Genomic DNA, 23,631 nt, shown 5'->3' with positions numbered 1-23,631 from the left:
CCTGTCCAGTTTAGTAGTACTTATAAAATCAGCATTTTATAGATTACCAGCAAGGAACTTCAGACCAAGCATTCTTAGCTGCTTATTTTCTGAGTTGCTCTGTAGTATATATGATTTGTAAAATCTGTAATTCATACCTTACCCCACCAGTAGGACTGTGGAATGGGGATGTGGTCCAGACGGGCTCCACGAATGCCAGCTCTTCTGTAAGCCTCAGATGTCAAATCTGGGAAATTTCTGTTCAGGTCCAAGTTCTGAGCTGTCTGTCGTCCAATGACCCATCCATTGTAACCAGCTCCCTAATTTGTAACACAGAAGCCAACCTCAGATTAACTTCCTGTCTCGAAGTAGCACTTTATGGAAATTGTTGAAAATGCCATTTTAGTCAAAGGGAAGTTTTAAAAGAAGTAAACTGAAAATGTCTGTATCGTTAAAAAAATCACACTTATTAATCACTTTTTGTCCACATGAATATTAATGCACTAACTAGCATTCAAGAAGCATTTCACTCACCAGTGATGTGACTCACAAGAGGAACACAGCATCTTCTTGCTCAGCACAGAGCAGCATGCAGAGTGGGTTAGAGGAGGAGAAAAAGAAAATACAGGTGATGCCCCAAGACAGGATCAGGCAGAGTGCAATAACCCCAGACTTTCACTAAATGAGCAAGCAGAAAAAGAAAAGTCTAGTTTCATGCTTATGGTGGTAATGAAAACAGTGAGATGAAAAAAATAAGAGCGTCAGGTAACATATAACATAATTTTTTTCACAGGTTTCCTTCAGAAATTAGTTGATCTCTGAAAACTGCCATCCATTATGAAACTGGGACAGTACAGAAAATATTCACAGTTCATAATACCTGTACTTCTAAAACAGGGGGAACATCTATTCCATGGTATTAAGCTACATTTCCTTATAAAACAATTTAAGTCATTACAGTGAGTCAGAAGGCATTTTGTTCTAGAACTGATTGCAGGGTGCTAAATGTGTGAAAAAGTAACACAGTCATTCCCACATCATCCCATGCAGGCAGCAAAAATGACAAATATGGCTGTGATTTCCTTTTATTTCTGTTCTCATCATCTTTGGAAAGCAACCCACCACCAAACCCAGCTGGGATTCTGGCTGCCAATTTTAACGTTCCCTCCTTTGTGTGACACTCCCCTCCCAGTTTGTCCTTTCCCATGGGGAATTCTAGAAACATGAAGACCTGAACACTTCCTTATACAAAACCTTTTACCTCTTCTGCAGCTAGTTCATACCCATCAGGGTTGAGTGAAGGCAGGAGATGAATTCTGGTGTTATTAATCAGGGTCTGGATGCGAGGGTTCCCAAGAAGATACTCCGAACACAGATATTGTGCAAGGTATATTAGAAGTTCCTTCCCCACAACTTCATTTCCATGCATATTGCCAATGTACTTAAATTCTGGCTTGACTGTGGAACATGAAGCAATGAGATGCTTTAATTTGATTATACCTGGGTGGCTTCCAAAAACAGAGTAACCCAAATAGTTTACTTATGAACCAGAAACTTTTATTTACACTAATTTCATGCACACTATCCTGTAAACAGCACATCAGTTCCAGGTGGACTTCTCTCTATTACACATCAGTTCAGCAACAGTTTAAAAAGTGCAAAATAAAGTTAAGTCCAATCTATCAGTATCCCAAACCATAAGAGGCAATCATTGCTCTCAGCTTTTGCTGGACTCATCATTAATTGTAAACAAGAATGCCATGGCTGGGAAGGAACAAAATATACCCCTGGCACTCTCGCTTACCTTGGATGGCTTCAATTTTGTCACAGATCCTACAAATGACCTGCAGATGTGTAATATATCACCCCTCTATTTGGAACAGAAATTGAGTCGTGCATAAAAAGTGGCTTTCAGGCTAAATAGCCCTTGAATGAGACTATTAGAAACACGTAATTTCACAATTCCCTGCAGTTATTCTCTCAATTTCCATCCTTCCTTAGAGACTAATGGAAAGTAGAAAAGAGTTGCACTTTGGAGACACTCTTTCCTGTCTACCCCTTCATATTTGCCTTTGATCCTGGCCAGCCTTGAGCACTAGACACTGGAGGGAGCCTGGCACAGAGCTATTATGCCAGTTGCTCAGGCTGGCAAAATCTTCAGCTCTGGAGCTATTTCCACCTCCTTTCAGGCTGTCCCGAGCAGCATTAAGCAAGAGATTTAGAAGAAAAATGCTGGGTAATGTAATGGATGTAATGGCTAAGTACCATCTTTTATCATGCCATACCACAGTTTTCATTTAAAAGCCTGATTCATAGACTTTGTGTTTCCTGGCAAATGGAGTATAAGCTTAAAAAGACACCTGCAACTTCTTTTCTTTAAAAAAGAGAGGAAGCATGATAGGCCAGAAAAATGTAATGCAGATCTTTGTTCTGTTAAAGACATCTACCAGGAACTGACCAAGTCTAAAGGCACCTCAAAACACCTCTACACCAGGCAAGGCAGCAAGAGTAAAAAAAGATACCAGTCTTTGCTGTCTCTGCATCCCCTGCAGCACAGCACACCGAGGACAGAGTAGCCTGACCTGAGATGATAATCTCAATAAAGTATTAAGTCAGATGTAGTTTAGTTCTGCCACACTGCTGAGGCTCTGTTGATGCTGGAGCTCTTCTGATGAAAAACAACCTGAGGCTCTTAGTATGCAGCAGTGCTCATAGCAATCCACCAGATTTAGTCAGGTATGGTTTTTGAGCTGGGAGCTGGTAGTTGGAAAACAATACCTAATGCTCCCTAAGAAAATTATCCAAATTTTGAAGAATTTAGAACATTTAAAAATCTGGCCCTTACTGTCTCAGTGATGAATCCACAAAATAGAGATCATCACTGTTCCCCTCTTCAGGGATTCATATCCTAATATATATTAGCACCTATATACAGTATAACAGCATCTGTTCAGGTGCTATGATGTCATAAATTCCTGGTATGATCCTCCTGTTACACTGACAGGTATTGCACTGACCTGAATCTCTGTTCAGGAGCAGTGTTTTTTGGTGCTGGATTGTCCTTTTTTGATATCAATGTCCTTCTGTATCTGAGGCCTTCTCAGAAGATGTAAGTATTTTGGGATGTGAAGGACCGTGTTTAGACTAGGGACAGGCCTTGCTCGTAGGAAGAGTGAGGGGGTTTCATGGTACAGTGATAAATAAAGGGAGACTGAGGAAGTGGTAGATGATAGGAAGGGCAAGTCAGTAACAGAAGACTATCCCAACTTGTTTGTACACTGGGCACAAAAAAATAACAGCCAATTAACTCCCCTACAACCAAGTAACATGCATCTAGGAGCAAGGAATACTAACCAGGGTCATACACAGAGGTCATAACAGTTAGAAATTGCTACTGGGCTACTGGATTGTAGTTGCTACAGTGAATCATTGGGTATCACTGTAATTCAGAAATACAAGAGAGAAGAAATGTTTTTGAACAAAAGCTTTTTACAGTTTTAGTGTTATCCAATTAAAAGAACTAGTTTTCACTTGGATAGAATGGTCTCCCCTCAGGCGACCTGATCAACACTGATGTAACTCACGCAGTTCATGGTGTCCAGGCTTGGTTGAAAACTCAATCACAAAAAGATCCTTCCCTTCAAAACTGCGACCTATGCTGTAAGTTGTTGCAATCTGGGAGCACTTAGAAGCAGTCTTCTTCAACGTGCTCACCATTTGGGAATATGAATGGTGTTTGAACTGAATAAAAGTTGCTGGCAAGTTTGAAGGCAAATCTTCCTCAACATCTACTTCTCCTGCAAAGAAAAATTGTAACACAGTGTTTAAGACCATAGTGCTCAGAGGATTGCATGAAAGCCTGCACTTTTTTGCAAAATACCTTTATAAGTAGAAGAATTATAGAAAATACAGACACAATCAAAACCTTAAATGTATGTAGTACATCTTACACTGTTTATTGTGGCATATTTTGTTTTCAAAATCCTACTAATGCATATGCACATTGACAAATATTTTGTGAAACCTCCAGTTTTAATTTGGCCTTTGTCATGCTGGCAGATTTTAGTCACAAATTGTACAGATTTTTCCTTTTGAATTTGATTGATCAAATTTATTTTTTTATGAGATTCATCTGTCTTCAGCTATCTGGATTTTCTTCATCCAAACAAAAATCTGTGACAATCATTAATGAGAACACTTTAATCAGCTGTTAAGCTTGTCAAGCAGTCAAAAAATCATGAGTGTATTAAAGTTTCAGTTTTAAAATAAAATATTTCAAATATATAGACAGCTATCACACAGGACAGGGCTTATCTAAATGCATCCAAACATCTTGCTCTGAGCTGCCTGTCTTGATCTCTTTGTAAATGAAGAGAGAAACAGATATTTCTTGAGCACAGTTTAATTAGGTGTTTAAAACAGGTGGAACAAAATGAATCACACAGGTGTCTCTAAAGGCAACAAGCTGAGATGACAAGCAAAGAGGTTTTGTGCCATAGATATGTCAAGAAAAGTGAGATGAGGCCCTTCCCATGTAGACAAGATCTGTTGGCAGAGCTTCCTTCCTCACCTCGCAGCTTTGCCAGTGGGTCAAAACATCCCTCTTCTTCCCCAGCGAAAAAGCGGTCGCAGTCTAAGAAGTAGGGCCAAGCCATGTCTATTGCATCAAAGGCAGGGAGGCAATTTTTTTTTAGGTTTTCACAGACATGCCTGCAGGGCTTTATAACTTTGTCCTTTTCACACTGTGGGGCCAGCACTGAGCAGCCCAGGAGCCTCAGGTCAGGATTACATTCTCCCTGGAGCAAGTTGTGCAGCACACTGATGAGCAGGTACTCAGAGCTGTACTCAATCACTTCTCGAGACTTCTGATCCAGAAAATTGGGATACACCATTTGAGTATAGGCAACATCAGTACAAGAACTTAAAGCAATATCCACACATTTTGCTATAAAAGGGAGACGAACAGAGAAAAAATAACTTACTTCACAGACATTCTGAATAGTTCAAAGACAACATAACAAATACCACGTTCAATGAACTTATTCCTTTTGTTCTCAGATAGGCTGGAAGCAGTTTGCAGTACTCTCAAATGACTTTCATGTCTAAAACAACATATAGAAAGATGATGAGAAGCATGCGTGGTCTAGAGATTGATTGCAAATGCTTTAATGCATTTAGATGTCCTTCAGAATTCAAATGGTATCTGTAAATTTATGGGGCATCAGGGCTTATCTGATTGATAACCACTGTTTCTAAATTAGATGCATTTTGTTAATTCAATACCTGAAAAAAAAAAAAGGACAAATCCCTGCCCAGAAAACACTGGAGTACTGACCCCATGTGGGAGTTCATCTGAAACATAGTTTGAAAACCACTGAAATTAGAAAACAACCAAAATTAATAAAGTCTAGTTTCCGAATGAAAGGCTGACATATACTCATAGAATTGTAGTTGGAATAGAAAGGAACCTTAAGTGTCATGTAGTCCCAACTCCCCTGCCAGGGGCAGGGACACATCCACTAGACCAGGATGCTCAGAGCCCCATCCAGACTGGCCTTGAACAATTCCAGGAGTGGATCAGTCACAAGTTCTCTGTGCAGCTTGGTCCAGTGCCTAACCACTTTCATAGTGAGAATTTCTTCCTAATGTAGAATCTGACTCCTTTCAGCTTAAAGCCATTCTCCCAAGTCCCTCTCTAGACCTCTTAGAGGCCCCCTGGTGCTGGCAGAATGCTTTAAGGTCTCCCTGGGGCCTTCTCTTCTCCAGGATGAACAACTCCAACTGTCTCAGCCTATTTTCATAGGAGAGGTGCTCCAGGCCTCTTGTGGCCCCTCCTCTGGACTTGCTCCAACAGATTCATGTCCTTTTTGTGTTAAGAGCACCAGAGCTGAATGTAGTACTTTAGGTAGGGTCTCACAAGAACTGAGTACAGTATCAGAATCACCTCTCTTGACCTGCATTTTATGCAGCCCAGGATACTTTTGGCTTTCTGAACTGCAAGTGCATATTGCTTGGTCATGTTGAGCTTCCCGTCAACCACCACCCCCAAATCCTTCTCAAGATTGCTCTCAATCCATTCTCCACTCAGCCTGCATTTGACTTGGGATTGCCCCGACCCAGGTGCAGGATTTTACACTTGTTCAACTTCATGAGGTTTGCTCAGACCTGCCTCTCAAGCCTGTCAAGTTCCCTCTGGATGGCATCCCTTCTCTCCAGTGCGTGGACCTCACCACACAGTTTGATGTCATTGGCAAACTTGCTGTGGATGCACTTCATCCCACTGCCCATGTTGTCAACAAAGATATTAAACAACACCAGTCCCAGTACCGACCCCTGAGGAAAATCACTCATCACTGCTCTCCACCTGAACATCAAGCCATTGACTGCACCTCTGAGTGTGAACATCCATCCAATTCCTTATCCACTGAGTGGTACACCCATGAAATCCATGTCTCTCCAATTTAATTTCCAATTAAATCTTATTTGATTTAAATTACAAATACAATTTGAGTTTATTAAACTCCTGAGAGAAAAAACCTCTGTTGAGGTGTAAATTTGCTGTTGTCTAACATGAGAAAAACTCAGATTCCTGAAAGAAAGTGTACTTGTGATATCACTCTCTTCCCTTATCATATGGATTCACTGATGAGGTGTGAGATCATATAGATTTATTTTTTTTAGCAAGGAATGTACCAGTAAGATATCTGTCTTCTCTGCTTGGGCCCACAAAATTTGTAGAGTTTAATATCTCTGAAACTGCAGGCCCTCTGTGAAGTTTGATTGAAATTGCCCAAAAGGATCAAAAGTTATTCTGGGACTTAACTCACAGACAAGCAGACCCATAAATGTGATTACTTTTTAAGAAATCAGGTTAGGAGGTCTTGAGAAGGCTAAGTGCTGGTAACACCTTCAGCCAACTCAGAGGTGAAAAGGGAGTAATAGAAAGACATTTCTTCATAAAATTACTGGCTATTATAGTAATTGGTCTATATTTGAGCCTCCTTCTCTTGATAATGGCTCTGATTGGTAACAAATGCCATTGTCACAGCAGCAAAATCCTACATTGCGTGAAAAAGTACATTTCTCTTGTAACAAGACCTACCAGAGCACCAATATTAGAATACTTGCAAAGAAATAATGAAGAAATACTTAAGGTTTTGAGCTTCTCCACAAAGAGCGAGCAAAGACACATCATACCTTTCCGTACTGTTTGGCATTGACCTGCAAATAAAGAGGAAAAGAAAAATCATTACAGGGCAGGTGTACATAGTACCTCCCTGGTGTTACAAATTGTCCAATCTGGTATCCCCACAGAGGCTGCTGAAGCTCTGTGTCCTGAGGTCCAGACATACCAGGGACAAGCACATATTCCCAGCAGGCATGTATGACATGTATACACAAAGAGAAAATGCAGTACAGGCAAACACAAAGCATCATCCTGTTCCCCTTTCTGGTTAAACAGGATGAAATACCATTGATGAAAAAGAAGTACAGGTGACTCCCTCCAGTTGCTCAGCACAGACACACCGGAACCTGAGTAACTGGGCTGTTTCCCAGTAGCTGGTCCCTGAATACACTGACCTACTGGTTGCCTCATGTGCTGACACACACATTAGTCCCTCTGGCAGCTGGTCCAGACCAAGGGTCTCACTGTTAGCCAGGCCCCAGACACTTTGGTCTTCCTAAGAGCTGTCTTGGACCTCCTGATTCCTCAAGTATCCAATGAGACCCTCTGGTCTTGTCAGTATCTAGCCCAGGATTACAGTCCCTCAAATATTCATCTCCCGTATATTTTGTCCTATCCACTGCTAGTCCAGCTTGGTGTTTGCTAGCAATGGCACACACTGACAAACACACACAAGGTACACACACTATGATCCCTTCAAATGCTGAGCCCTGGGCACACAAGCCCCACCGACCCATTGTCTCACGCCAGTTGCTGGCATGAGGAACCTCATACACCCCCATCCACATGCACAAAAAGCGATACCCTCACCGAGGCAAAGAGTTGGAAATGGAGTTTAATAAGAAGACAGGAAAGACTGCAGGGATCAGGTACAGGGCATGGCAGGCAAATCCACTGACCAGCCAGTCCTTGATCCACTTTAAAAAGGGAGGACTTGACAATGTATCTGAAATGTGGTTTCATAAGAAATCAGGCCTGTGCTTGACAAAGGTGTTGAGCCCAGCCCTGACAACTGATCAATATTTCTAGACATGCCTAAAAACTGTAACTTCGGTGCCTAGGAAATTTCACTAATCAAAATGTAGGTCCTGATCAATCTGTTTAGTCTAAAACTCCATAGGAGTCCTTCCATACATACAAGTCCTTCCATACAAGATGTCTTATCGATCTCCACTAAAAAATATGTTGATCCTAAATGATGTCATCTGTGACTTTCTTGTAAAGTAACTCAGCCTTTGGTAGATATGAGGGGACTTTGTTTCTTCCCCATCCTACTTCATCCTATCTCTAGCAACTGCATTTTATCATCCTTTAATAACATCTTAAAACTAATTATTTCCCTCTCCAAAAGCTCACTCTTCTAATGGCTAGAAATTGCCTTTTAATTTCCTGTTTGAAAGTATTTGTGGCCAGTTTATGTCCATGTGGTGTTGTGCCAGCATTGTCCTTCAGCTTAAATAGCTCTCTGTGTTCCCTGGTACATTCCTTCACCCCCTGCTTGCAAAGAGCAATCAGATCTCCTCAGCTTTCTGTTTACTAGGTCAAATAAATGAAGCTCTCTTGATTCTGAAGGAACATGGTTTGATGACTCAGGAGAGGCCTCTTCTTCTCCCAGTAACCAATGATTTTATATTGTCCTTCTCCAATACTGGCAACTAAAGAAAAATACTGCTACCAAAGTATTGGAGTTTTTTTCACCAGTGCCTCATAGGAGCTAAGCCAGTAACTGCAAGATTTTTCAGCACCAACAGGTTAACTTTCCTTATGATGTACTGGGAATCTAGCTCTGCTGCTATTTCTCCTAGCTTTCACTGGGGGGACAGGCATCTAGTTTCTTGTTCATCTTTGAATCAGGTATTTGTCCTCATAAGACCAAATTCATTATGTTTTCTTTTTTTGCTGCTAAAGAGAGCTTAAACTTCTACTCCTGGCATATTTGTTTAACTGTAATCATCTGCATATGTGTTGCTAATGAGCTGATCGTTCTTTAGCCAAAATAAAGTCATTGTAATGAGAACCAAATTAACCCTGGGGTTTTATCTTGGAGGGGGACACTGAATTGGAAATTAGTCTGGTTCTATATTATGACTTGTAATTGAGCCACATTACCTCATAAAATAAATGAGGCATCAGAACTAGCAGAAACAGTGCACCTCCAACACCAACAAGTTCTGGTAAGCAGCAAGCTGGAAAAAATTATATCCATACGTACTGCTTTCCTGGCTCAGTACATTATGCTAATTGCATTAAATAATACCTGGTTCATCAACAGTGCCTTCCGTTATAGGATTTCAGTGTTTCCCCTAGCTAGGCACAATCCCCTCTGTGAGTTAGTTATTAAGGTCAAGACATTTCTAATAAAGCTTCATCTCAGCCAGATACTGCATGCAGTGTTACATCTGGGTATAATCAAGGAATAGCATTTTGTATAACACTATCTGGGAAAGAGTGATCTCTTGTTAGTAAGAGCTCCAGCAATTAATCTTGCTGATAAAATTGGATACCACTACCTCCTGAATCTGGATAGTCTTATATCCTAATGCCATCACACCCACGTTTCAGAGGCCTTGGACACAAGTCTGGAGCCAGTCAAATGTTCCATACAGAGGGGAAAACATGGTGTGGATGGGACTGGCTTGAGTTCAGCCACGTCCCAACAAGCACAGTGTCGCTATCTCTGTTTGTCATCTGCATCATTAGCAATGAATCCCCTTCATTACTTTGAAGGTGGATGAGAAATATTTGACACCTTTTTTTTTTCTCTCCTGAGTAGAAAATGAATATACTATAGCTATTATTTTAGTCTAGAGGGTCCTGTGTGTTGAGCACAGCTCTTCATGGGGCATTTGGGGAGTATGAATGGTCTTTCTACATCTGCTCACATTTCCTCAAAGGTAAGAGGCATTTTGCCCTCTGCTGGCTCTGGGACCAGGCTACAAATGTCCCTTTTGTTTCTATCTCTGATATGCAATGATCAAATATCAAAACTGAGGTGCATGCAATCTCCCTGACTTCTTTTGCTGTACAGGAGTGTTATAGCCATCAGTGTGGCACAAGCCCATTCTCAATGGTGTCTCAGGATTCTGCTTATTCAGCTGGAGCAAAAAGGTGTTCTGGGAACACGCTGGAACAAGCAGAGGAAACCGAAGAGGAAATGCAGCAGTCGGGGTCTGGACAAGGTGCTGCTGCTTGTCCCTGCTCCAGCTCTCTGAACAGCAGCAGACTTGCTGCATTTAGCAGATGCCTCTTTCTGCCCAGCTGGCCAGAAGGAAGGCATCGGGGAGAAATGGATAGCCGATGGAAGAGACATGAAATTTCACTAAGTCATAGCTGACCCTGGGTTCATCAGAGGACTGGATCCTTTTGTGAGCAGGAGATGTTAACACAGAAGAGGTAAAAGCAGCTCTGGTTTCATACTGTCTGCTACCTGGCTTCTGCACTTGCACGTTTTAACCATTCTTACAGAGGGAGAGGCAATCTATTAAACAACATGGCTATTACTCATTAACAAAGATGCTGACTGAAGAGGATAAATCTATTTTTTAGATGAGGAACCCAAATCCATATAAATCTTTTCCATGGCAACTGAAGTTATTCATCTCAGTATGTGATAAGCAGGGGTGAATATGCAATATCCCCTGCTTAGTGGATAAAGCTTTTCCACTACTTGTGACCCAGGATGCCCCTTACAAAATCGATTATCAATATTTACTCATTCACTAGCAAAACTGACTCCTTGCTCCTGGGTCCTACACCTAGATCTAAGTCTAAAATTAGATCTAAGCCTCACAGTTTTGCAGCATATTATGCTGTTTTCTCTCTATCTATGCAATTTTTTCTGCTGTCAGAGGCCAGCTCTGCCCATACTGTACTACCTCTCCCCATCATGGAAGCTATCATATGACCCATACATCAGACACAGCTCTGTCTTGTAAACACCCAGGAGTGAAATAGCTTGAGATTTCAGGTTATCAGGAGCCAATGTACATAAAACCAAGAGAGAAAAGGTCTGGTTTATACCAAACCTTGCTTTATAACCAGTCTTAAACATGTATGTGTGCTGATGTGGTGTTTGGACTTTCCCAATGTTTTCTAATGCCAATGCTTACATATGTTTTGGAGTGTGAAGCTCTGCAAGGGCCAAAGATAATTCTCTAGTATGTGTGCTTATATAAATAAGTGTGAATACACGTAGCTGGGCCAGAGCCTGCCTGCCTGCCTGTCTGGAGAGCCAGTGGCAGGAAACTCTCCAAGGCCAGCTCCCAAGTTGCAGCTGTACTCTCTGTTCCTGCAGCCCTGCATCCAGAGTCCTAGGTCTGCACACAGAAGTCACCAGCAAATCCCCATCCCCACCCATTATAGCTCATTTTCTCTAAGCTCTGGCAATGCCAGAAGAATTCAGCCACTCCTCATTTTCATAAGAGAAATGACAGGTGATGATATACAAAGAGTTCCTGGTTCACTTGGCAGGCTTCAGTTGCTGCTTCTTCTGTGCTTGAAAGAGTCTAAACCTCTTCTATTTTTTGGGCAGAGGCTCCCCTGGTCTCAAAGGAAGACAGTGTTGCCCACTCTCAAAGTCACATCCATGGATAGGTTGGTACAGAGAGACCTTTTTCTTCCTGACCCAGAACAGCCTTTTCAATTTTTTATGTTTATTTTTGTACTCTAGCTATTCCATCAGAGCTACAAAAGTCCTTTCAGTAGCACAGTTTCTATTTAAGATTATGGATAAAATAACTTATTGAAGAGGAGAAAAGCCATTTCAAGCTTTCTGAGCCCTCTCTATAATATACGCTTATGGTTTCAATTTGCAAAGGCAAGCTTGAAAATCTACAATGCAGCACATACATATTTTACTGCCAAGCTTACATTTTTTCCCTTGATGATTCAGCACTGAAGGAAGCAAGCTGCTGTGATTAACCCTAACCCAGACAACAGAGATCAACAGCTACTTCCAGTACCATGGCCTGGCCACTTGCCATTTCAAGAGCAAAGGTAACAGGAGACTCGTGCAATTGATGATATGGAATAAACCCAAAGGCCATTCTTAAATCTAAAATATCTAAATCATTCAGTGAGGCAGACTGGTAGGGGGTGTGCAGGTCTTTACAACATAAATTATCTCATCATTGATCTGTGCAGTCCAGCACACCCATTACCAGCTTTCTAGGCTTCTTACAATACTTTTCTTAAACTGGAAGACATATGTATTCATTTTAGTCTGTTTATAGTAAAAACCCCCACTCTTCCACACAAAGCATTTCAGTTCCTTGTTATATTAGTATTTATTATTATATTATATTGTTGTTCTACATGGCTCATTGAGTCAGTCTTTCAATGATAATCTGCCTTGTAACACTAAAGAGACAAAACTTAATATCAGTGGTAAGATGCAAATGCTGTTTCTACGATTTTGCAAAACACTGGAACAGCACCTTCAAATGGCAAAGCACAGCCTGCTTCGGGAGCCAGCTCCCAGTTACAGCATGAGGACAAGAACAGGACAAGATCCATTATATAATTGTAAAATGGACCAGAATCATGAGGAGGAGGGTGAAGGAGGAGTGAATATGTGAGAGGACTAGTGGCAGAGGAGTGAGAGAGATGAGTAGCTTGGACAGGGGGAAAACGGTCAAACAGAAAGCCCAAAAGAGAAAGCGGCTACACCTCTAAGGCATACATGCAAGGGCAGAACTGGAGAAGATCCACAGCCACAGAAAAGGAATTCCAGGAAAACCGGAGAAGAGAGGAGCGCTTGCAAAAAGCAGCCACGTGGTTAACTCAATTTTCTGGATACATCAAAGTTTTTGTGAGTAGAGGACTGAATTCCTGTCATTAATCTTCCACTCTGGCAATTGCAGCAACTGCCTGGAGGAGGGATGTGTTTGCAACAGGCAGAAGCAGCAAGCAGGAACAACATACAGCCCTGCTTTAGCCCTGCTCCCTCACATGAAGAAGCCTGAAAGCACCTGAAAGAGATTAATGCCTCATCTGCTTTTACTTTGCAGAGCGAGATCACAGCAGGGAGGCTCAGGCCAGTATTTGTTACTAATCACACTTCTTTCTAACCCACCTGCTGCCTGGCATTCAGTTAAACACCCATTTTTATTGAATTACTGAATTCCCACAGCAATGACACTGCAATCAGCTTTTCCTGGGTTGTTTCTCCCACAGAATTGCTCTGGGGCCAGTGAGAAGGTGCTGAAGTTTTTCCATGGATAATGGGAGCTCACAACCTGCAGGTGACAGGTCCAAATCTGTGCAAATGCATAACAAGACTTGTCATATGGCAAGGGCACAAAGACAGCCTCAGTGGGGGCCAGCAATTCCCCCTTGTTTCTAGTTGCTCAGATGCAACTCAGACATGTCTTCAGTGATAGGAACCTAAAAGAATGGATGAATAATATTTCTGTCTGCCTGTCTGTCCCCACCACCTGCCTTGGTGCCTCTGGTGACCAGACCCCCTCCCTGTGTCACCTCAGCTGTGTATCTGGCTGGTAAGTGCTGCTCCAGGGAGTCCTTCAGGAGCTGAAAATCCTGAACAGAAACATAATTCTCAAAACAAAATATACTAAATGTCCTTTCCTGGCCTCAGTTGAGATCTTTTCCAAGTTGTGAGGGAAAAATTACCCATTGGGAAAACAAAATGCAACAGAGACAATGACAACAAAATGTGTTGCCAAATTGGCTGAAGGTTTACTGAGCTGCATGTGTGGCTAGGCTGCTGCTGAACAAGCATTTCCTGTGTACCAGGATGATCTGGAGACATATGGAGATCATCCCTCAGTATCTGGTCAGTGAAGGAGGGAGAAATCAGCTCAGATGCGGGGGATAATGCTGTTTAAACAACAGCTGTGGTGAGAAGGTGCAATAAGTCAGGAAATCTCAACAACTATCATCTAAAGGATCACATTTTTTGCCAGGGTGCCTGGAAAAGGATGAAAACACTTATTAATCTGGTAATGTGGAGTTGGGAGCTGGGATGCCTCCACAGCTGTACTTTGTGATCACACACTCTTTTCAGACACAAAGGATTATGTCTGAAAAAACTGAGGAGTTTATCTGTTCTACTACAACCTTTCCAAAACATTTGCCAAAATATCATTCCATCCTCTTTAAACAGTCTATGCAGCCCCCTAGAACAACTCTGTCTATTCTTTAGTTTAGATGGATGAAAATTATTGTAATTAACATCACATTTGATTCTCCTGTGAGTTTTAACCAAATGTGGTGGTTTTATGTTACAAAAGATTGACGGTTAATTCAACAACCTTGACTTAAATCAACATCTTAATCTCATATTGTCTCCTAGATAAAGGTGTCCTGTTATAACCCTGTAAAACTCAGGTGTTTTATAGGGAGTTACAAATCAATTGAGGTACAGCAGGATAAATTAAGGGATCGAAATTTCATTTTTATTTCTACAGTGGGCAAAGTGACCCTAAGTCCCTAAAATCCATTAATCTGTGACAGCTGCATCAAAATGGGAGAGTGATTCTGTCCAAACAAGATTCAGCAGTCATAAAAGCCCAGCAAAGAGACCAAGACATGGCCCACCAGCCTCAAACACTATGCTCACAACATGATAGGTGACTTCTGCATGGTACCTCCATGCTCAGCCCTATCTCAAGCAATGATACCTGTGACATTTATCCAACATTTGCTCTAGGCTTCAGAAGGGAATGGCTCTCACATGATGTCAGCAGCCCAAAGGGGACCATGGTATCTATCAGCCAGCCAAAATCCTCAAACCCTGTGACTGTGTGAAGGGAAAGGCAATGCCCATAAATATTACAGGGGATCAAAAATTAGTATTAGAGTCTTGCTAAAAGCCTAGGTGTTCTTTAGGGCAGCGGGGTTTTGTTCAAGTTTTGACTTCCATGTGTTCACACCCCTACGATTTATAGATCTCTCAACAAGTATCCTGAAAAAACTTTGCCTTCAGACTAAAATTATGCGTAAACCATTTCAGCAGTAAAAGGATATACCTGTGTATTATATTTTCAATATAAACTTACTTTCCCCACATAAGTGGCTGTTTCTGATCCCATTTCCCATGTTAAATGTAGCTGAAGGTCAGTGTTGTTAAAATAATAATTGTGCAGAAATACTAGAGCCAATGGCGGGAATCCAGAGCAGCTCACATGATTCAGTGATGACAACCGGCTTTACAAGAGCTGGAATTTCTCATCTTGTGAGTGAGCATGATGTCAATGCTAGTTCTGCATTTTTGTGTTTTGGCAAGACTTGGACACATCCATCTTGGGTCCAGCAGGCAAGATTCCTAGGGCTTGGGCTTTCCCACATGTGGCAGCACAGTCCTGTGGTCATGCTCCATGTGAGCACCTGCCTGTGCCAGCCACAGCAGGATGAGGGACCCAGCTGGCACCACTGGCCTGGGGCAGAGAGCAGACCCCAGCCCACTGCAGGTAATTCAGTGCAATCACACACACAGGAGCAGCAGCACCTGGAGAGGCTCTGTCTGTGTGTGTGCACAGATACAAGTTTTACCAGGAAACTGGTGTTAGAAACATCCACAGCAAGTGAACAAGTATGCTCAGGTCCCATGAAGCTGGGGCCAGTGTGAAGATCATGAAAGGAAATAGCTTTTCCCTTTTCACTTAGCAAAAACCATGGCACACTGTGGAGTTGGGAACTGCAGAGAAGAGTGGAAAGGTATAACATTTATATTGGAAGCCACTTTTTCTGCCAGTCTGACTTCCCAGAAGACAATCAGCCTTACTCAATGCCATGGCTTAGAGAGGAGCCAGTGTCACAGAATCTGTTCCGGGCTCCAGAAAAAATACCATACCAGTCCCCTGCCTCCCACCCTGGCGGTTTGTTACTCCTCATCTCTCTTCCTTTTACCTCCCCACTCCCTCCCATCTCTAGCAGTTAAGGTCAGAGACCCCCAGGATGGGGCAATGTCTGACTCAGGACTGGAACAAGCCAAAATAATGGGAAACGCCAAGAAACTTTTGAGAGGAGGAGACCCAAAAGTGGTGGGTGGGCCAACGCGGGCAATTCTGGGAGCAGCACTCAGGCTGCTCTCCTACCTCCACAGCTTCAGGTCAAACAGCTCCAGCCCTCTGGACTCCCGCCTGGAGAACAGGAGGCTCGAGGGGGGGAGCTTATCACTCTCTACAACTACCTGAAAGGAGGTTGTAACAAGGTAAGGTAGCTCTCCTCCCAGATAACAAGTAAAAGAACAAGAGGAAACGACCTCAAGTTGTGCCAGGGGAGGTTTAGGTTGGATTTCAGGAAAAATTTCTTCACAGAAAAGGTTTTCAAGCATTGGAACAGGCTGCCCAGGGAAGGGATTGATCATCATCCCTGGAGGTATTTAAAACACCTGCAGATGTGGTACTTAGGGACATGGTTTAGCGCTGAACACAGTCGTGCTGGGCTAATGATTGAACTCGACGATCTCAGCGGTCTTTTCCAGCCGTAACTATTCCATGATTCTATCCTCTGCCAGGCTGTGCCATGTGCCCGAAACACCCTTGAAATGCTCGGGCAAGGATCGGGAGCCTGGCAAAAGGCTCGGGCATCCCTGCTGCGTTTAACCCCAGCCCAGCTCCGGTGCCTGCCCGGAGCCTGTACGAGCCGAGGAGCCCACACGGTGGCACCACAGACGGCGGCGCGGCCCCGGACGGTGGTGAAGGCGCTGCCCGGGGCCAGAGGCCACCCGGGGCCACCAGGGGCCCTCTGACACCCGGCGCCTGGGGAGGTCCCAGGCCAGGGCGAACCTCGGACGTTGCCTCCCCGCGCACCCTGTAAGCCCTGGGGGCTCCCACTGGAGCACCGGTGTGCCCCTGCCCCAGAACTCCGCAATAAACTCTGCCTGAATACAACTGACCAGGAAAGGAAAGGCTTTATTGGTATTATTAAAGGTTTTATCGCTGTTGTGCCCCATCCCTGGAAACATTCAAGGCCAAGCTGGATGCGTCTTGGAACAACCTGGTCTAGTGGAAGGTGACCCTGCCCCTGCAAGGGAGTTGGAACTAGATGACCTTTAAGGTCCTTTCCAACCCAAACCATTCTATGATTCTATTATTCTATGGTTCTATTCAGCCTTAGCCTGACCCTGGTGGCATTGCAACCGCACAGTTGGCCCCAGCTGCAAGGAAAGTCACCAATTTGAAGGCAAGTGACTTCAGCCTGCTTTTCTGTGGATTTTGGTTTCGTTGTCAGTTATGATAAAGTACTTCGTTTAATTACCACAGGAATACATCAGTCAGCAGCAGAGACACACATGACTTGGATAAAAGAGGAACCTGTGCTACCAGCTCCCTCTGCTAAAGGTTGGTCACCTCTTGGGGGAAACATGCTAAGCTGTGCTTTTCTCACCCAAACTGTAGGTTAAGAGGCCAGTTAAACTCATCAGGGTCTGGAAATGCTGCCTCGCAAGGGGACAATGTAGCATCCTGTCACTGGAGTAGACAGTGGCTTACTGACTCCCAAGGGATACAGCACACAGCTAAGGAGAAGGGATTTGCCTCTCTTGGTGCCACAGTTCCCAACTGCTGCTCAAAAAGCTCCACACACGGTGTATGATGCCTGTATCATATTGTAGAGCTGGATTATAAGTAATCATTTCCTTATTTTTCTAAACAGAAAAGCAAAAAGCATTTTGAAAGGATTTTGGTATTGTAAATCATGTTTCACTTTGGCTTCTTATTAAAAATAAGGCAAAATGAGTCACTGCAGAACAAATATCACTGAGAAGACCAGACAGCCTGAAGAAAGCAGCTCCAGCCTCGCTGGGAGTCAGACAGTGGAACTGGTTCCTGCTCTCCTCTCCTACAAGAGCAGCTCCAGGTTGGTCTCCTCTTGCAGGGCACTGCAGGTCTGACCACTGAGATGCATCAGGACCCACGCAAGGAATCCTAAAACAGGGGAGAAAATCCCACTGCTACAGCTGAAGACATAACCTACTGCCCTGACCATGGAGAGGAGACCCCTGCCAGGTCTGTTTGTGAACATTGCTGCAGTGCCCTTTCTTTTCATGTGGCCCGACATGACCTTACCCCCCTTTTAGAAAAGAAAGACCCTTGAGAAATCTGGCAGGTCTCTGAATGTCCAAGCTGCTACTTTATTGTCTGATTCAACAGTCCTCCAGTGTGAAGTGTACCCCATCCTCATGTGGCACACAATGTGGTGATGTTGACAGCTCCCTTTCCCTACCTTTACCCATCCCTCTAGCACCATATTCATCTCTCCAGTCCCACCAGATCCAAGGTATTTTTCCACTGCTTGCCCTTCTGCAAGCTCTCCCCTAAAGACAGCGCAGTTGCCAACACACACAAAACACTCTACCACAGCAGTTACCCCTCAATGATCCATAGATTTGTGGCTGCTAGGATTAATATCCCATGGCAAAACTGATCAGTTGGAACTGGAGTAGAATCATACCTCACAGAGAAAGGGCATGCTGCAAACCACACTGCCTCTTCCTGTAACTGGCTGTAAATAGTCTACAACACTTCTCTTTGTGCAGCTTTGTCCAAAAATAAAATCCCTTTAGGCTGCGGTAGACCTTGATGTTCATGGGAACAGCACTCTCAAATTATATGCAGTACATGGCACATGGACTGCATTGTGTAGCAGTTCAATGCCAGTGACAGTCTTTGGCTTATATTTAAACACTGAAATATAGCTGAATTTCTTTGGGCAACATTAAGATCACTTTCAGGTTAATTTATATCTTTCTGTAATCCCATAAAATAAATATTTTTCTGACTCATTTTAAGTTTAGACCCTCTGAAAATAGTTTTCCTGGAATAGACCTTGTCACTACACTGAAATTCATACCTCCATCATGTACACATAAATGACATTTTAATTAAATACACTTGATAAAAACCACAGATTTTTAAAAGACATTGTTAATATTTTTTATTAGTCGATAGTTACTGAATCAAAAGCTTTCAATCAATTTAGCAGCATATTCCTATTTAACCTTTATTCTAAAGGGTAAATTTACTTTTCCAGCCAATCAACTCGTACAAATTCCATATTGCTTATAGCAAGTTAAAACACACCCTTAAAGCTGTCAGATCCTAATAAATCTCATATTTTGGACTTGAAATAAGTGACCTAAAGCTAAATGTAAGGAAAAGCTTTTTTTCTTAAGCCGAAAAGCATACAGAAGGTCAAAAGTTCACCTTCTCACAATCTGATTACCACATTCCTAGAAGGCAAGGCCAGAGATGAGGCAAATCTTCTGCATTCCCCATGAGAGTGAGGGGGGTCCTAACAGTTGGGAAGTCCATAAAGTGACAGAAAGACACATCTACAGACAGCCCTAAAGACAGTAATGGGGAATCATTATGTTCCCTTGCATCACAGCCTTGTTTTTCTGTTGCAGAGTCACACACCTCCTGCCTTCCCATCCACACTTCCCAAACACAACCCCAGTTTCATCACTAGCAGTGTGCAGGTTTCCAAAAAGCTCATCCCCCTTGTCTCTAGAGTGACAACTCCTGTCTCCCCCTCCTTGAAGCTGGAACCCTTTACTCTGCTCATCTCCAGGAGAAGGAAGAAGAGAAGAAGAGGGACTTTTGGGGTGATAAATCTTACCTAGGGTCTCCTGGCCAGTTTCACAGTGGGGAGCTGGCTTGGTGGCCCTAAGCAGTGCGCCGAGGAGGAGCAGGAGCCTCAGAACCATGCTGGAGCCCCTTAGGCAAGCAGCACAGTGATGTGGCACTCACTGCCCGATGGAGTGGTTCCTCGCTTGGAGCCTCAGCGCGCCTCTGGCTCTCCAAGCTGCAGAGGAAATCAGTGCACTGCAAGGGCATGCCCACGTCTCACAGTGTGTGCAGTCCAGGCGTCAGATTTCAGCTAGCGTTTGAGCTTGGAAAGCAAAAGGCTTTGAGACAGAGAGGGAGGAGGAGTGAGCTCCCCCTCCCCTCTGCCTCCAGACCGTCTCCCTCTTGCAGCTTGGTTTACAATTTCATAAACAGTTTGAGCAAAGGGGGGTCCCTGCAGGGTTGTGCCCGGCTGCTCCTCAGCTGCGGGTTTGATGTCTTTGGTCTTCGTGCAGCAGTTTTCCTAAGGGACAAGAGGAGTTTCATGAAAGCGTGTCTCACTGAAGCCAAGAGCAACTGCCTGAAGAGAGCAGGGAGAAAAGAGAGAGAGAAAAGCAAACAATTGAAAGCAACTTTCCTCCCAAAGAATGGTATTTCATCATACAACTGCAAGTTTAAAACATAACATGACAACAAAGGGACCCTAAACTGCATCCCCTCCAGCACAGCAAGATTGAGAATCCACAGAATAGCTACCAGGATCTCTCTCTATGTGCTCCTCCTGAGCATTTTACTTAAGATAAGATTCAGTTTACAGAAGCAACCTTGGAGGGATGCCAGTATTTTCTCTCTATTCTTAAAAAAGAATAACTTCACAAAAATGTAGATGAGATTCCAGAAAAACATTATAAGCTTTAACTGGATGGTAAATCTATAGTAAATTGTTTGTAAATTGATTTTTTTATTATCTTGCTTGTTTGGGGGGGTTCTGTTGGTTTGTTTTTTTTGTTTTTTTTTTTTTGAGAAATATGCATTGTATGTTTTTATTTCTACGCAACAGGTGGAGAAGCTTCCCTTCGGTAGGATGTGAAATCCTCATTTCTTACCTATACATCAAAAAATATCCTGTATCACAGAAAAAAAAAAAAAAAAGGAATTTTTCTTCAAAAATCTAGACCAAAACAGACCAAAACTTCCTATCTTTTCAGGTAGTGCATGTTCCTTTGAGGACAGATACCTGCTTACACATGAGAATAGAGAATCTGTCCTTGCAGACAGAGCACTCTGGTTCCTGCTGATCAGTATCGAAGATCAGTAACGAGGTATGGTGCTATATGACAATGTAATCAAATAAGCCCCCCATAGGGAAACCACTAAAGAGGTTGACAGGGCAGGAGAAAGCTGTATACACCTCAAAAATCAATTTATGTTTCATCTCATTTGGAAGAGGTGCATTGGGAAGCTCAGCAGTAAAGTATGTCCTCTGCTTCCAGGCTCTGCGAGGAAGGGGGGAGTTTGTCTCCAGGATTTCCTTCTAGATCTGGAGACTGCAGAGTCTGTCCTGGGAGTAAACAGTAGTAAAGCCTATGAGGGTTCAAAGAACAAACTTACAAGGACAAAATACTATTTACAGCTGACAGTGCATCCGAGCTCAAGGCTTGCTGCATGCCCAGGCTGTGCACTCAGTGTTACAGGGAAAAAAACCAGGCTGCCCAGATCTAACCAAAGTGATATGGATACACTCTTTACAGTAAAAAAAGGCTATGGAGATAATACCTATAAACAGATGCTGACCCTCAGCCCTTGGAAATGATATCTGTATTGTAGTTTTCTGCAGCCACGTACTTTGGGACCACATATCTTAAAACACAGCAAATATATGTCCCCTTTACCAAGATTGCCCAAAACATTTTGCAAACCACTGACACCTGCTTTTATCAGCACTATTAGCCCTACTGTGATACTCCACATTCATACTGTGCTCCATATTTAGTCTCAATTATTAATGAGACAAAGTCACATCGCACTGGGAATACTGATTTGGTGTCATTTGGAAATGTTAATTTGTTATTTCCCTGAATTAAAAGATTGTGGCACACTTTATATCATTTCTTGTTCTCAAGATTATTGTATCCATCTAATATTATTTGTAGTTTGTCTATGCATCGATTCCCACACACACCCCAGCTCAATCAGCCTTCGGGTCATTGTATCATATTCGACAGAATCAAATGGAGACAGTGTAAGGACTATTCAGTACAACAGAATAAACAAGTAATGAGGAAAGTGATAAATTAAACCCACAGGCACTCAGGAACTAAGAAGCAGGTGATGAAGGAGACATTAACAGGGACCAGAATGTGTTGGTCACTGCCTGATGATGGGCTGTTAAAGGAACACTTTGGTCACAGCCTTGAATAAGGTCAGGCTGAACTTTGTCACTGATAAGAAACATAAAATGTGATTATCTTTAGTATTATAGAAAATAAGAAGTGACTTCAGGGACCATGGAAAACTTATGATGGCCTGGTCAGGGAAAAGAGCAAAGGAAAGGACCACAATAGATCAGGGAGTCTCAACTGTAGGAAAATCAGAGAGGAGGGGAATAAAGGGAGTGGCAGCAGGTAGGTAGGCTGGCAGGCTGTATGCTTTTCTGACATAGTCCTGTGCCTGGTCACAGGACTATTTTCATACTAAATCCTTTTTTTTTTCCTACTGTGTAATCTCCCTCTCTGACCTAGGTGTGCATGCTGAAAGGTCAATGTGCCAGCAACCAGAGAGACCAAATGTGAACTGCAAAGTCAAAGTGTCAGCCACTGGAGAGACATGGACGTGTTAAGGTTTCTCCAGTGAATATAATCCTGTGTCCATGTGTGTACATGTGTAGTTTGCTAGCAAACTCCAGTCTGGATTAGCAGGCAAATAGAAGACTTCTCTGGAAAAACTCAACATGTGAATCACTGGCTGGGTAAAGGGCCTAGGCTGAAGATATGACCTGAGAGCTTGTGCTGATATTTGAGGAATCTGGGAATGTGAGCATACATGTGAACACAGAGAGTGGGAGCATGTGTGTTGTCACCAGTGAACCTCAATCCTGAACAGCCAGAGAGGAGCAATAGAAATGAGCTCTCTGTACTTAGGCTTGTGTAAGTGCTGGTGGTAAACCAGCTCTTCTGGAATCGTGCATGTGTTGACACGTGTGTTTGTGCCACTGTGGGACTCATCCTTACTGCCGTCTGAACCTGCAATTGGGAGTAGTCACAGCTGCACCCACAGGTCCTGATTGCATGGATCTGACACCCACAAACATCACATCCTTAACAAACTCCACTGTACCAACTAAATAAAACCCTCAGTAGCTGGAAAGCTCCAAGTTTCTTTGTTTCTTAGCCTCCACAGACCTTTTACATTCAATCAGGATGTCTATTTGGTACCAGAATAAAAAAATTTACTATATAAGTAGGACAGATGGGGGGCTAAGAATGATATTAAGATAATTAGCAGCAAAGGTAAATTTATCAGTGCGTCACCACCACCTATGATTTTTTTCCATGCTTGCATGCCACAAAGCATGGAGAACAGAAGGTCTGGAAGGGTTATTTCACTTACTCTTAGCTTTGATTGCCTGCTCTTTTCCTCCTTCCCAAGGGATTTGATCCCAGGCTTTACAGCGTGTCTTTCTGTGAAGGTTGGGCACGGTTGCCATCTCTGGGTTCTCCTGCAGACTTACACCTTTCTTAGGGGAACAGTAGTTCAGCTACTGCTCTTCTCACTCATACACTATTTCCAGCCATCCAGCATTTCTACCTTGTTTGACTATTTTTCAGCCCATTATTAGCACTTTGTGCATATCACTTGCCCTTCTCATATTTTTGGTGTGTATTAACACTAACTATATCAAATGGGACTACTAGCAGGTATTGCACAGTTGCATGA

The 23,631-nt window shown here is 43.0% G+C and overlaps 1 protein-coding gene across 1 annotated transcript in view; it reads right to left on the bottom strand.

Moving 5' to 3' along the window:
- CPZ (carboxypeptidase Z) overlaps positions 1-19,844 on the bottom strand; it is a 37,895-nt gene extending 18,051 nt beyond the window's left edge. Inside the window, exons 1-6 of the mRNA XM_027723672.2 lie at positions 19,748-19,844; positions 7,177-7,200; positions 4,550-4,924; positions 3,564-3,776; positions 1,241-1,437; positions 138-299 (exon numbers count right to left, since the gene is read on the bottom strand). Of these exons, the coding sequence (XP_027579473.2) occupies positions 138-299; positions 1,241-1,437; positions 3,564-3,776; positions 4,550-4,924; positions 7,177-7,200; positions 19,748-19,835 (1,059 nt within the window). The 5' untranslated portion in view covers positions 19,836-19,844. The remainder of the gene's footprint in view (positions 1-137; positions 300-1,240; positions 1,438-3,563; positions 3,777-4,549; positions 4,925-7,176; positions 7,201-19,747) is intronic.
- Between the last annotated feature and the right edge of the window lie 3,787 nt (positions 19,845-23,631).

The sequence above is a fragment of the Pipra filicauda genome, unplaced genomic scaffold (genome assembly GCF_003945595.2).
Source record: "Pipra filicauda isolate LSUMZ 115617 unplaced genomic scaffold, ASM394559v2 scaffold393_size659558_pilon, whole genome shotgun sequence".
Taxonomy (NCBI): domain Eukaryota; kingdom Metazoa; phylum Chordata; class Aves; order Passeriformes; family Pipridae; genus Pipra; species Pipra filicauda.
This window is presented reverse-complemented; position numbering and strand designations above follow the sequence as displayed.